The sequence below is a fragment of the Metopolophium dirhodum genome, chromosome 7, assembly GCF_019925205.1.
Source record: "Metopolophium dirhodum isolate CAU chromosome 7, ASM1992520v1, whole genome shotgun sequence".
Taxonomy (NCBI): domain Eukaryota; kingdom Metazoa; phylum Arthropoda; class Insecta; order Hemiptera; family Aphididae; genus Metopolophium; species Metopolophium dirhodum.
The window spans coordinates 26,111,116-26,127,593 of NC_083566.1; the positions used below are offsets into that span (position 1 = coordinate 26,111,116).

Here is a 16,478-nt window from a genome sequence, read left to right on the forward strand (position 1 = left end):
TAATTAAGATAACTAAAAATAAAGTCTAATAAATGAGTCGTTTATTATGATAATAGATTTAATGTAAACATTGTATGTATAATAAAACAACTATGGTTTCATAGTTATAATAATTAAATTAGTTGTTACAATAATAACAGTGTTAACATCAAAAATCTCATTATGCTCCGTTCTTTAATTTATTGACCAATCCGCTTAAGGAATAATTACTGCTTGGATTAGTTAATGCAACAAATTGTTGTGCAACTTCTTCAGCAACCTGAAACAATACACAATGTTAGTTTTATGATTATAAATTCAACATGTTTTGATCAACAATATTTTTCTAATTCAAATTTAATTATTTTATAACAATAATTATATTAAGAATCAGTTAATAAATATAATAATAATTATATAATGTACATATTTAAATTGCTCAATTTACTTTTACTTGTGCTTCAAGAGTGGAAGCTCCCAAATGAGGAGTGGCAATAACTTTTGGATGTGAAATAAGAGTCTTAAGTTCAGAACTTTTTGGTGGTTCTTCTGTCAAAACATCCAATCCGGCACCACCACATTTTTCATTCTATTTATTTAACCAAATATTAACATCAATTGCAAAATTAAAATTATAAATACCATTATTATACTCACATTTAAAGCTCTTAGAAGTGCAGCTTCATCCACAATACCACCTCTTGCTACATTAATAATCTTCACTCCTTTTTTACATTTATTGAATACATCATCATTGATTAGATCTAGTTTGAAAAAAAAATATATTGAATATATTTTATATTTTACTAGTTTAGGCGTTAGTAAAAATACTCACTTCTTGTTTGTTCAATCAAAGGTGTGTGTATAGTAATATAATCAGCAATAGGCCAAATCTGTTCTAAAGTTAATAATTCCACTCCAAATTTTGCTGCAGCTTCTTTGTTGATAAATGGATCGTATCCTACAGTCTAAATATTAAAAAAATCACAACTTTTAAGTTATTTCATTTAAAAAATACGTATGTTTATTATTGATATACCTTCATACCAAATGCTTGCATTCTATAAGCCACTTCACGACCAATTCTACCTAAACCAAGTATACCAATAGTCTTCTCTTTGATTTCAGTCCCCATGTAGAGCTTTCTATCCCATCTTCCTTCTTTTAAAGATTGACATCCTTGAGGTACATTTCTAAATTTAAAATGTTAACATGTATATTTCATGGCTAATGTTAACATTGGCTAAACAACATAGACGTTATCCAATTATTAACATTCTCTGTAACTTCTAGACAATACAAAGCCCCACAACTTAGGTTACATGTTAGGGCCCCTCAACCGTGAAAATAATAACTTTATGGGCCCCACAATTATAGGAATGGCCTTTTATTTCTAGATAATTTACATAAGACATAGAAATAAGTTAATTATTTTTGACCACGGGCGGTTTCTCTCTCTGAGCAGGCAACTGTCTGGAGAGAGGCCACCATCCCCGACCGGGCATGTAAGAAACAAAGGTGATTTTTAATCACGGTTCATGAGTTAATTTTAAAATAAGATACTATGGCATTTAAAGAGTATAATCAGTGGCGGTTCGTGGTTTGGACGACGGGATGATCGCAACTCCTTACTAAAATGAATTAAATGAAAAAAAATAATTGTATGATATTCTTAATTTATATATTAATTTAAATATTGCAAATTTTTAAATAGTAAAATATTTATAAACTACCTACTTTACATTTGTCTGTTACATTAATTGGCGTGTGCGAACTGGTTATTTCTCTCAGATACCAGGAGCATACCATACGGCATGTACACACGAGCAGTGTTTGGACGACCGGAAGCGTCATACAAGCAATATTCAGAATTTCGTATAGTATAATAATTAATAACTTATAAGTGACGCGCGCAATCGTGTGCGTGCGAGTACGTTTATTGTCGCTGCGATGTTATAAACGGGTTTGGACGACCGGCAGCGTCGTCCATACAGTAAAATATTTATATATTACCATATTGGGAAATTTATTTTTAAAATTAACAGCTTTGTCGGTTGCTAATTGCTATTATTATTATTTTAATTTCCATTTTCTACTGCGACCTGCGACTATATAAAAAGTAAGATGCATGACAAAATAGATCTATTTTGTCATGGTAGGATGTATATTTTAATAATTTGATATATCTATGGCTACCAATATTATATTTTAAGTCACACCCCAACCACCAGCACCCACTGAGTATAATAACTACTTTACTGATGTTATTTTATTGGCATATTTTAAAACTTATTATATAAGATATAATAACCATACAAATTTTGAGTAAAGGCTAGTTTAAAATATAACCAGTCAAAAAAGGTTGAATTCTTTAATTTTTTTACCTTAGGTTACTAGGTTAATATGATCTAACGACTAACATTAAATTTAAATTCCAATGCATCGCATAGAATATGTAACACTTTTTTTTAAATAGAGATAACAGGTTTACATCTCTGATATACAATAAACTATGTCAACTAAAAAAAAAAAATGTTTATAAAAATAAATACATTTTCAAATATAATTTAAGATTTAAACTTACCGAGCCAAAGACAATATTAATGAGCATGTCAGTTCACAAGCACTGTTTGAGTTTCCACCAGGCGTACTATAATAAAAATGATGAAGTTAGAACTATAATTATTATATACATAAAGAAGGCAGATACTGAGAAGTGGTAGAATAACCACTTTTTTTTTTTCATACGACATAATAACAATTCAAATTTAATTATATGAGATTTTTCAAAAATGTAAGTGTTTGTATAATTCAAGAGAAAATAGGATAACTTTATACAACCCCTCTACCTTTAAATTTGCATACAGGTTCTAAATTGTAAAATATTCTAATGCATGCTTAAATTAAAAAAAAATTTTTTTTTAATTGTTTGGAAAACTAATTAACTGAATTAAATTATTTGTTGTTGATTTGTAACTTAAAAATAACATAAACAAATATAAAATATATTATTAAACAGTATTAAAATTATACTGTTTTATAAAAACCTATTTAGATGATACAATTAAAGCATATTTTAGTTTTTAACTTAATACCTTAAAATGGATAAAATCATAAATCATTATGCAAAAGCGATAATTTTATTCGTAATCAAATACTGAACAAATATTAATAAGTATGTAATAGATTGTAATTAATAAAAATTAACACTATAATTGGACACATTAAACACTTTAGATGTGTTGTTACTATAAATTACATTTTTATCTGTCTAAGGCCAAAGCATGATATTATATTAACATGCATATATTATAATCTTTTTAATCACTTAATTCAAATTCTTGAAAAAAAAAATCACAATAATTAACATCAGAAACATAGCTAAATTTTATCTGAAATTAGATGACTAACCACTTAAAAATATACTATTGAGATTATTAAATATGTTTATATGTAATAACTTGTAAGTATATTTGAGAAACTAATTTAAGTGGCATGTGGTAAGTCAATAGTTGATGAATTTTAATTGTTAATCTTCATTGAATAAAGAAATTAAATGATTATAATATATTATATTGCATGAAATCTGTAGTGTACACATATGCCAGCGAGATATCGAGTTTAACTAGGTGGAGCATTTTGGTAGATTTATTATTAAATTTAACTGTTCTAGACAATTTTAATGGGTTTTATACTGCTAAAAGCTCTAAAGCACGATTGGCCAGTGCTTACCGGTACTGCACGTCTGCACATATTATATCAAATAATACTACTTTTGAACAATTTTGTTATTCAACCAGTGCAATAACCAGTTACGCTCTAACATTCTAACATTAATAAGCCAATACAGTTTTAAAAAGTATTTAAAATTTTTATTTGATCACAATAACTAGATATATTTTTAGGAAATATTTATAAAACCATAATAATAATATATAATTTGTTTTTTTATTTACATAGTAGAAAATAAATGTATTAGGTACATTATAATACCTACTATTATGTATTTTATGAATTTTAGAATACCGGTAAACATAAATTCAGTAATCCCCGAAAATACCGTGTCTTGGTAAACAATAATTACTAGGAAAACCGTATTATCGGTAATAACATTGATACCAGATATCGGTAACAAAATTTTAAATACCACAAGCCCTAGGATAACTACCAGATTATTGGTTTACTAGTTGAATGAAATAACCAGTTATCTACAAAATAAAATTTGATGTAACTTTTTATTGCAGTAATTGAAAATATTAGTTTTTAAATAATTATAATTATTAATATAGTAGGTGTGCATAGGTACCAAAAGACATTTATTTAATAGATGAATCTTATGAGTTATGATTGCAAAAATAACAATACCACATTTTTAATTATTGGTTCATTAACCAATTTTTTAGAAAATAACTAACGACTCCTGAAATTCAAAAAAAAAATTTGGATATATCTGGGTTTAGTACCTTGTTACTTTAAATTTACTAATTAGTGTCAACTTAATATGACAAATAAATTATTCACTCAGTGGAAAAAATAATTATATTAGTTATACAACTTTGAACTTACTTAAGGACTAGTATTCCTGCATTAGTTGCAGAGTCTAAATCAATATTGTCAACACCTGTTCCGGCTCTCCCAATAACTTTAAGGCCATACTGGGCTCCAGCTTCAATTACTGCCTTAGTTACTTTTGTATCTGAACGAACAACTAATCCATCATACAATCCAGCCTGAAGAAATTAATTTATTTGAACCAAATTATTTTCCATACCTATTGTTTTTTATATTAATTTTTGAATTTCAAACTAATTTACTTAAAATTTGAGTCAAATACAAAATTGTGCATGCAATTATACATTATAAGTAAATTGTAAAAAATATGATATGGGCAACTGTATACTCTGGCCAGTGATAGATCATACCGATTCTGCACATACCCATTTGTCACCTCGTCATTGAGATCGGTTCCTCCGCAGGGTGTCGGCATTGGGTATGCATAAAAAAATTGATTTTTGTCAGGCCGCAGTGTTTTTTCTCACTGGACAGAGTATAGTAAGGCAGCACTATTATTTTGCTAATGGATACTATCACCAGTTTGAACCTGGCAGATAGTAAGAGAGACCACCATGCAAACTATGCAAAAGGCAACAGAAAACAACTGCACAGTAAATTTCCCTAGTACACAAGTCTTAACCAGAGGATCACAAACTTTTTTTTTTGTATGACCATTGTATATTACAGAGATCTAATTACTAATGACTAAAAATAGAACTATTAAAAATGATAAGGCAATGAAATAAATTATAATACCTTATAACTTTATCTATATTCCGATATAATTTTAGAACCGTTACTTTAAACTGAATAATATAGAATAGACCGTTATTAAACCAAACTACCCTAAGGTTAAAAAACTATATTTAAATAGAAAATATAGAAAACAATATTTAAATACCTAACAATACCTTTACCAACATATAATATGCAGTATGCACATAATATAATAGGACTCAAGATGTTAAATTTACATTTACACTTATACTTATGCCGAGATCCATGGAAAGGGATCATTAGCTCATAATCTCAGATGCTCAGTATTAATTTATTAAATGTTTAGTTGCTCAAAATAATATGTAACCCGGCATTAATATAGTAATTAATAATATTATCATGGTGTCAGAAATGTATAAATTATGAAATAGTAATTACAATATTATTATTACCTTTAACTCTGCTATGAGAGCATCAGTTGGCAATTTGTATTTTGATTGAACTTCAATACCATTATTTTCAAGAAGTGTAGCACAAGCAGGATCACAAGCATCGCTGATGAGTACCTTTTTTATGGACACACGTGGACTGGACATGTTTGGCGTTTACAGATGAGTGTATGAGACAAGAGTGTCGTACCTTGTGGCTTGTACTACCGAATGTACCGTTCAGTGTTCACTGTTGTCTCAGTCACGAGAGTGAACAATAAAGTGGTTGGACTGGTTTTGAAAGACGCGAGCGGCGGGTGGTTCCAACCATTGCAGACGGCAATTTTTGACGATCGAGAAGTTTCAATTGGTATTTCTTATCGAAGTATATTATTACTATTAGACATTAGTATGTTACTAATTATTTGCTGGTCAAATAGATTTTAGATTTGAAATCGTTTCTTTTTATAATCATTAATCACTTTGATAAACATAATCTTTTTTTCAATTGGTTTGGTCTTTGACCCAAGTGTAATAATTATTTTATTACGATGCATATTATATATAACATATATGGCGCCATACAAAGGATTATTGAAAAAATGAATATAGTAATATTAATTATTATAGACATATAGTGTATAACCGATACAGATAAAGAATTAACCAACCATTATTTTTTATGTTACAGAACCCACTTTAAAAAAATGTTTATTTTATGTCGTTAAAAACTACATATCTACCTACGATCTATCTATATGACTATATGTATAAACCACTTAGCACTTACTGACTTACTACACTATAGTTTTGCTTAATTTTGTAAAAGTAATATATCTTTTAAAGCTATATTATAATTTAATATTACCATAGATTATAAATACTATATTATTATCATTAATACTTTGTAATGGTATGTATTCTTTAACATTTTTGTTTGTTTCAAAAGTATTTAATAATAATATTAATAATTGTATCAGTTGTCAATTATTTGACTTAAAGATAAAACAACTAAAACTTAAAAAATAAATACAGTTTTGATTTACCTACCCGATAAATTATGAATTGCGGAATAAAAATCCCCGGAAAAAATATCCCCAACCCTAGGCAAAAAAATCCCCAGACTACAATATTACCTACTCACAACCACATGCAAATGGTTGAACAAATATTTTTAAACGTTAATTAGTATCTATAATGACCACATTATTATTTATTAATATTTAATTACAAATACGTACCTATATTATATTATACTCATAGGCGTGCGCAGACTTCAGAGTCATGTATGGCTAAATTCAATCTGATCACACACCCCCTTGTATGGTCACACAAGAAAAAAATTATTGACATTTTCACTACAAACTTTTAAGGGCTATATCTACTTTTAGTCATATCTTCATAAGGTACCAACCCACCTACGTATAAAAAAATCTCAGGTGGGGCTAAAGGCTAAAGCCCAATCAGCCTTACACGTGCGCACGCCTATGATTATACTATATTTTTTATTTATTTATTTATTTAACGGACGTTAGTCCAATTTACATAATACATAGTGTATAAATTAGACGAAAAAAAATTATTAATATTAAAGATACATATATACAAGATAACATGTTAAATTAATTATTTAGAATAAAGAGAGATAAAATATAAAATATATAGGTTTATAATAATAAGTATTAAGATATTAAGTGATAGAGATAGAGAAAAAAAAATCTAAATTAATTACTGAATTTCCACTAGACAATAAAATATTTATAAGATGTCAAGACATCAAAAATTATCCAACTTTTCTTTAATTATTATCGATCCATTATCCATGTCATATAGAGGAGTTTCCAAATTGCATACAATAAAAAATTGTCATAACCAACACTATTATCGATAAAATCTAAAGGAAAAGAAACATGAACAATGTTGAATTGACCATCAATTGATAAATCCATAAGCATATAATTTTTATTATCCATTTTGAATTCTGTGTTGCTTATAATAAATTATATCCTTATCTGAAACGGGGTTCACTTCTTTAGAGAAAATATTACAATTATTTGATACTTTTTCTGCTGGTTTAACTTCTTTAGTGAAATTCTTATAGTTATTTGATATTTCTTCTCCCAGTTTTATAGTCTTAGAACTTTTAGATTTAATTTTAGAAGAACATTGTCTTTTTTTTGGGAGAAGTAGTTCTTTGAAAATTTTCCTTTTGGGAGACTGGATATTTTTTATATGAAACTTCTGAATTCTTTACGATTCCTTTATCTGAACTTTTTGTTACCAATGAAATATTATTAAATGTTTGTTTAGGTTTTGGTTTTAGAATTCTATTTAGATTTAAATTTGTGTCTGAGATAATTATATTATTATGAGATAACAAATTATCTTCAGCCTCTGTATTATCATAATATCTTCTTTCTGACAATCCTTTCTTTTTAAAAAGAACTTTTATTTTATTATATGTAGTGTTATTATTTTTATTATTAATAATTAAGTTATACTATAACTCAATAGTATTACTATTTAAGTTTTGGAGCTTCAGGAACTTTAAAAACTGGTTCAGACTTAACTAAATCTATAGTAATACCAGATAATTTTTTAAACTTTGATATTATAATATTATTTTCCATATTATTGACATTGGTTATACTGGTTATAGTAACCTTTGGAGCAGTAAAAATGCATTGATATTTAAACAAAAAATAACAATCTTATAAAGTTATTATTTTTTTTTTTTTTATTATTGATCTTAAGCATCGGCAACTATGGTCTATGGCCATTAGAATTTTGTAGGGAGGTTGCAATTGGTTGAATAAAACGAGTACATGGGGCATAGGCGCAATTTGGGGGTACTAAAAAAAAAAAGATCAAATTAAAAATAATAATGTAATTATGCGATTTTTTAGCCAACTCGATAGTCAGTGTACAAGCTGCATGTTGTCTAATAAGTAATAAGAAATAATTAATATACATTTACAGAATATTATAATCAAGTGTTCATTGTTATTAAGGGGATTGGAAACAGAAAATTATTTCAACCAAAATGTACCAATCTTTTGTCAATCATACCGATGGACTTAATAACGCGATAAGACTTCTGAAAACTGATTTGAATTTTTTAATATAATGATATGTCTACTTGAGATTGATCGGGTCACTTTGTTAAAATTATGTTCCTAAACTACTATAAATATTGTTTATTTTTTTAAATTTACAAAATTTAAAATGTTAATAATTTGAAAATTAAGTTAAACATCTTAAAATGTGACCTGATCGATCAAGTAGACATATTAGATTCTGAGCGAAGCGATGAATGTATTGATTTTACAATGATGTGTGTTTTTTTTTTTATTTTTTTTTTATTTTTGTGTCTGTCATCACCTTTTAGGACAGTAAAAGTGCTTGGATTTTCTTCAATAGTAACTTTTCTGATAGGAAAGTGAATCTAGTTGGTACTTTGGGGGGTCAAAACTTAAAATCTATTTTCGAAAAAATCGATTTTGGTTTTTGGTGTAACTCTAAAACAAATGACCGTAGGGACGTGAAATTTTGACTGAATGTTTATATTAGCATTTTCTATACACCATAAAATTTACAAAATATTTTGACTCTTTTTGAGCTGTTTACGGCCATTGTCAGTTTTCAATTTTTTTAGTTTTTTTTTCTATAAATATCAATAAAATTTTATCTGTTGAGTAAAAAAGCTTGAAAATTTAATAGAAGGCTTCTAGGTTATTGTTTCAAAGGCAGATGAAAAAAATTAAAAATCCTTAGTCACAGTTTTTAATTATAAGCATTTAAAGTTCAAATTTTGACAAAATACCGAAAAATCGCGAAAAATAGCAAATTATTTTGATGAGAATTCATAAAAATTTTTCTTTTTAAATCTAAGATTTGAAAATGTAATATAAGATTACTCATAAGTTTGTCTACCTTTATTAAAAAAAAAATGTCTAGAAGAAACTTAAATTAAATTTTTATGAGCGTCTGAAATTTATATTTTTACAACATTTGATATTTACTCGATTTCTCATGTAACAATTTTCTTATTTTATTGTAATTAAAAAACGAATGACTGTAGATACTTGAAAATTTCACTGAATGTTTATATTAGCATTTTCTATACACCATAAAATGTTGAAAATATTTTGACTCTTTTTGAGCTGTTTACGGACATTGTCAGTTTTCAATTTTTCTAGTTTTTTTTTCTATAAATATCAATAAATTTTTATTTGTTGGGTAAAAAAGCGTGAAAATTTAATATAAGGCTCCTGAGTCCTGATATATCGTTCTAATAGCAGTTAAAAAATATTAAAAATACATAGGCACAATTTTTTTTATAAGCATTTAAAGTTCAAATTTTGACAACATTTATCAAATTTATAATTTAATAATTATTTTGTAGTTGAAAATGTATAAATTTTTAACTTTTATGGCTAAGGATTGAAAATTTAAAACAAGGCTCTACGTAAATAGTTTACATATAAATTACTTTATTCACAATAATATCATCAAATATACTTGGTAAAATCATAGGCTGACTAACCGTTTTCGCTCAGAATCGTTTTTCTTATACAATGATATTATATCATTGAATTCAAATTTAACACCATCCATTACAGTGACCCACTTGTAACCTACTGTACAGCAGAGCGACATCCACTTATCCACCTTTTTTTTTTTTATATCAACAAAAGCTGTAACATTTAGGTAACAATTATATTGTACTCAATTTAACCACGGTCTTAGGTTATACGCGCGAGTATACCGTATGCGACCTGAAAACTGACAAGTGATAACTGATAAGCGATATTCAATCGTAAAATATTATTTTTATTTTTACACAATAGAATTTTAAAAGCCTAATTTAAATCTTCAAAAACAATTAATAACATAATATACCCTTTTCCATTTACCACCATTCACAGTATACACATCGTATACTCAACATTTACCCACCGTATACTTATAAAATACATATTTTTTCAAGTATACACATTTCTTTGTAAATATTGTTATGAGTATACGCTCCAATACACTCCTGCATATTATGGAATTCAAATCAGTTTTCAGAAGTCTTATCACGTTATCAGGTCTATCGGTAGGATTGATCAAAAGTACATTGAAATGAGCATATATGTGTGAGCACACAATAAATTGTGGTGACTTGTTCATGTGCGTGCGGAAGCACTCCGCTATTTCTACACACATGTACAACACACCCTAATGCACACATTTACAAGACCTGCAAACAAATTTGAAATTGCCTATTTTAAACTCTTGGTTAGTTTAATTTAATATTTAATGTATTAGATAGGTACCTATTTTTATGTTTACTATAATGCTATAATTATGTAGAAATTTAAAATCAATTGTGGAGACTTTAAAATTGTACGTATGTTTATTGTTGTATATTTATTACTATACTTACGCCATTTTGATTAATTTTAAGCTATTGCCTATTTATATCGTATAACGCCAAGGTACAGCACTACAGCGTATACCGCGGTAGTGCGATACTAAAGTCTAAAATAGTAAAATAAATTAATCGAATAGCAATATTACGAAGTATAATTTATTATAGATACAACACTTAGTAATATATAGGATGAAAGACGATTTTTTAAATTTTAAATTTAAATTAGGATTATAATAAACTAAATGTTTGGAAAATAAGATAGGAGTAATAGCTGCCACGTTCGGCGATTATATTATGGGCGATGGGCCTAATCGAGACGTTCCCAACCAAAAATTAGTTAAAGATGCAATTGAAGTGGACGATAGCGGATGGTATGGCGATACAAATAGCAACGAATCTTGACAGATGGACAAGATTGGTATACATATAATAGTGCAAAGGCCTTAACTAAAAAAAATCATTTTTAAATTTTAAAGTTAAAGTAAGATTGTACATTTGTACCTATTTCATAAGACATAAGTTGTTTTGTTACCGCGTTGCATATATCGTGAATATAAAGAAACGACTGAAGAGCTAAGTTAGTGATGACTGACGAATGATGGGTACAAACCAGTAAAAAACTTGTATTGCACGACCTATAGGATATAGCATAAAAAACTATGTACACATTAAGATTGACTGAATCATTATTAATAATATTACTTTCTTAAATTCAAATTTTAAATTGAGTGTAAATTATGTTAAACCTGTTTTAATAATTTGCTTAATTAAATTTTCTAAATTTATTTGAGAAAGTGATCATTGATGAGGGAGAATATTCTTTGTATGTAATGAAAAGATGACCTGAGGGAAATGTATGCATTTTTCATATAAATATACGTGTTTAATTCTTATAATATAAATATATTTAGCCATAATGGTAGGTATTGGCGTATTGCACTACCTACTGTACTAGGTACCTACCTACTTTAAAAATTGTAACACTGGAAGCCGGTTTAAATGTTTAATTTATGTAAATTAAACCATCTACAGGCGTCAGGCCACATATTAATCTGGGCTCTATTGCCTACCTGGCTACCTATTATATATTTATATTTATCATTATAGGTACTAATTATTTTTATGATAAATAAGAACCATATTTCAATTATTAAAGTATTCATTTATATAATACAATTTTACTTTATATTTCGATCCATTATTTTTGAAGATTTTTGTGACCTTTCTAGTATTGGACTCAATTTGTCTTTTGAGCTTCTAACATTTTTACGTACCTGTAAAAATAAATACAAATATGAAGGAAATAATCATTGTGCTAGTTGCGAAATACGGCTATTTATTTTATATATTTCTACCTCTCTACCACCAAATTAGACAAGAACAAAATATTTCTTTAAGGTAGTTTTTTAAAATCTAGGTAGATAGTACGATTGATTATATGAATACTATAGTACTATACTACTCAATTATTTTTTTTATCAATGCCCAATAGTAATAAATGAACATATATATTATAGGTACCAGAAATTGTATATTATTATTAGGGCTCGGATGTTGTTGCACTAAAAATGTTATAAAATTGATTGCATTATTGCTGTGAAAAAAACCCAAAATTGCACTTAAAAATTGCAATAAAAAAATATTTTGTACCAAAAAAATTAAAAAAATATATTAACAAATTATTTTATGAAATGGATTAAGTCATTTTATTAAGTAATATTATAAAGTTTTATTAGGTAGGTTTTAAACGAGTAGATAATAAAAAAGATTCAAATTCAAATTCTCGTCAGTTGTCATTAAAAATCTGGTAAATTGTCCGGTCTTCTTAATTTTTCTTAAACCTACAAATAATTTTATCAAAATTTAAAACTTTTTATTTAAACTATTTTTTATTTTTTTTTTTAAAAAACTTTACCTTACCTTAAAAATTATTGCACTGTACTATAAACGACTTCTTCAGGTTCTCAAACTGTGATGACCGCAATATCTACTATATTAAATGGTTTTTCCAGTTATTAGTCGATTATCCGCTAGTGTGACACCGAGACCTAAGGGACCATTAGATCACTATTGATTCATTAAATATTTAGTATGATTGTTATTTATACAACATTGCAACGTAGCATTAGAATCAGGAGTGCATCAAGGGGGGGGGGGGGCAAAAGTAACAGTTCCTCCAGGCGGCAGGGGTTGCCAAATATTTAGGGACGGCAAAAAAAAGTCGATAATGTCGTTTGTAATAAAATTACACCGGTCTAATTTTTCGTGTCCCCGACTTTAATGTAATATATAAATATATAGTATATATTGTATACTATAAAAGTACATTTTTTTTAACTGCCCGGCCAGGGACGCCCGCATAAAATCAGCTCAGTGGGTGCAAAATTAAATTTATGTTATACATACATAGGTATAGTCACATATTTACATTATTATACATTAATTTTTTTGTTCATTAAAAAAATCCCAGTGGGTGCAATGGCACCCACGGCCCCTCTCTGCGGGCGCCCCTGTGCCCGGCTAAGGCATCTTTTTTTAAACGACGACTGCCCACAAGACTTTATAAATATAACAAAGTGTATACGTAACTACTCAAATAAAGAAATATTAATTTTTTATGATTATATCTTATTAAAATATCATATAGGTATTACTGTATAAGGTATATTATATATTATACTCTGTCTCAAATAAGTAAAACCTCAGATGGTGACCAGATTTTCGCCCGGTTCTGTCAAACCACACCCATCGATTAAATCGGTGTTCATACACATTCGTCATCAGCTTTCGTTTCCGACGATCAGCCGGGGCCGAAAAATTGTTTTACCATATTAATCTTAACAGAATGCAAACAAGGTAGCTTATTGAATAATACAATTAATAAATGATACTCCCTAGAGCGACGCACAAGGCGAATATGTTACTACTTACTAATTGTTAGCCACACCGTCCAGTAGATGAAGATCACTATTAGATACCTAACTACATTTTATTATACTAAAAATACCGCTGTTAACACACTATTTCACTATCATTATATAATTGTATGTCTTTAGTATAATATATAATTAGTTAGTATAACCATTGATGAATGTTTATTTATAAATACCATAAGCAGAAACCCATTAAAAAAAAACTAAAAAACATGGAAACTGAAAGTGGCCGTAAACAGCTCAAAATATTTGGAAAATGTTATGGTGTATAGGAAATGCAATTATAAACATTCAGTCAAATTTTCATGTCCCTACTGTCATTTGTTTTAGAGTTACACCAAAAACCAAAATCGATTTTCTCGAAAACAGATTTTGCATAAAAATTCCCGTTTTTCCGTAATTTTTCTTTTGTTTTTCACGTCGCTTTTGAAAACTACTGGGAAATTTATACTTTTGACCCCCCAAAGTACCAACTAGATTTACTTTTCTATCAGAAAAGTTACTGTTGAAGAAAATCCAAGCACTTTTACTGTCCTAAAAGGTGATGACAAACACAAAAATAAAAAAATAAAAACACATTATTGTAAAATCAATACATTCATCGCTTCGCTCAGAATCTAAAATGTAAAATGATTTAAGTTAGAATAAGATATAAAAAAAAAATAGCAAGTTGATACAAAGAATGTAAAAAAAGGTGGATAAGTGGATTAGTTTATCAGATTGCCCAGTTTAAAAGAGTATCCAACAATTTCATCGGATATGTACGCCATAAATCGTGACATAGCGCTGGGCCAGCATAATTTTGTCCGGATCAATATCTACAAAAATGACATCCCAATTATTAGAAGCTAATAATATAGGTAATTAATATTTATTATAATATAATATAATATTAAACTCATTATACCCAGTTATTACGATTAAGTAGAAATAATATTTTTCAAATAATATTACAGTGTCTTTGTCGAACAGTCAGCTGTACGAAGTTTCCGCTGCGCCACAAAACGGGTCGTTTTTTTTTACGTTGGAAAATGTTATGGTGTATAGAAAATGCTAATATAGGCATTCAGTCAAAATTTAATGTACCTACGGTCATTTGTTTTAGAGTTGCACCAAAAACCAAAATCGATTTTCTCGAAAACGGACTTTGCGTAAAAAATTCCCGTTTTTCCTTTGTTTTTCACGTCACTTTTGAAAACTACTGGGAAAATTTTACTTTTGACCCCCCATAGTACCAACTAGATTCACTTTCCTATCAGAAAAGTTACTGTTAAAGAAAATTCAAGCACTTTTACTGTCCTAAAAGGTGATGACAGACAAAAAAAAAAACATACATCATTGTAAAATCAATACATTCATCGCTTCCCTCAGAATCTAAAAAAAAAAATTGGAAGTGACTCTGCTGAACAGTAGGTTACAAGTGGGTGACTGTTATGGATAGTGTTAAATTTGAATTCAATGATATAATATCAAAGTATACGAAAAACGATTTTAAGTGGAGACGATTTGTCAGCCTAGGATATTGTATACTATATTTATATTGATATTATTAAATATTATTAATACCGTAGCCGGTTAAGTTGAATTATTATTATTTGTTTATTATCGTATGTGTATATGATAATATATTTTAGACGTTTCAATTACCCACGAATAATATTTTTAAAATAGGCATATGTATATATTACAAGTAACAACGAATTAAGAACGATATTGCAAAAAATAATTGCCGGAAATCATTAGTTTTTAACTGAAAACGACAGGGAAGTCTGAACTTGGCGGTCAGTCTTATTTTTAAGTTATATGTATTATAACTAATTGAAATTTTTGGTATTTTCATATGTACCCGGTGTACCACACTGCGCTTGCTCGAACAATTAAAATCAAAAACATCCCTCGACTTGTTATGTAAAACCACCATGGGTGGGTGTCAGAATTATTTTTGCATCATCAATTTTCAAACGTTGATTTACGTAGATTAAAAAAAAATTAATTTGTAATACTTAAGCTCGGAAAACTTTAAGCGTTGTACGGGTGCGTAAAACACCGAAAATCGTGAACTTCGTAAGGCTATACCATAAAAACCAATGATTTGCAGGTAGTCGAGTTTTGGACAAGTACCTACAAAGGTAACTTATAATAATTCATATTGTAAATTAATTAGGTACCAAAAAAATATAACTTCTCAAACACTTTGTCTATTGGCACTGGCGGGAGAATGTATTAGAATGTCTATAAACTTGCGGACCAGTTTGTATAGTTAAATTTGGCATGCGAACTATAATTGAAATAGAAAACCAGAAAAGGTGCATTGCAGATCACAAAGATTTCTGTAAAAGAACATACGATTTATAAATATACCGTATAGGTATACTGAGTACTTATATAATAATATATAAGTTCTTTGGATTTATCATAGTAAATAATATATTTTATGATATCTATGGC

At 28.1% G+C, this 16,478-nt stretch overlaps 1 protein-coding gene and 1 pseudogene across 1 annotated transcript; both read right to left on the minus strand.

Moving 5' to 3' along the window:
- Positions 1-19: 19 nt before the first annotated feature.
- Positions 20-6,095, minus strand: LOC132948647 (D-3-phosphoglycerate dehydrogenase). The gene is made up of 8 exons (XM_061019209.1): positions 5,703-6,095; positions 4,546-4,709; positions 2,564-2,629; positions 1,019-1,172; positions 815-947; positions 637-743; positions 428-568; positions 20-259 (listed from the first exon to the last, which is right to left on the minus strand). Exons 1-8 carry the CDS (start codon positions 5,844-5,846, stop codon positions 161-163), a joined length of 1,008 nt encoding a protein of 335 aa, XP_060875192.1. The 5' UTR covers positions 5,847-6,095; the 3' UTR covers positions 20-160.
- A 1,359-nt stretch (positions 6,096-7,454) lies between these two features.
- Positions 7,455-8,745, minus strand: LOC132949141 (uncharacterized; annotated as a pseudogene).
- Between the last annotated feature and the right edge of the window lie 7,733 nt (positions 8,746-16,478).

What these genes read in the sequence shown, in the direction of transcription:
- LOC132948647 (XM_061019209.1), bottom strand. Translation starts at nt 5,846, where the DNA reads ATGTCCAGTCCACGTGTGTCCATAAAAAAGGTACTCATCAGCGATGCT. An exon ending in GCAGGAATACTAGTCCTTAA is followed by an intron (nt 2,630 to 4,545) that starts GTAAGTTCAAAG and finishes TTTTTATTATAG; the next exon opens with TACGCCTGGTGGAAACTCAA. An exon ending in TTTGATTGAACAAACAAGAA is followed by an intron (nt 744 to 814) that starts GTGAGTATTTTT and finishes TTTTCAAACTAG; the next exon opens with ATCTAATCAATGATGATGTA.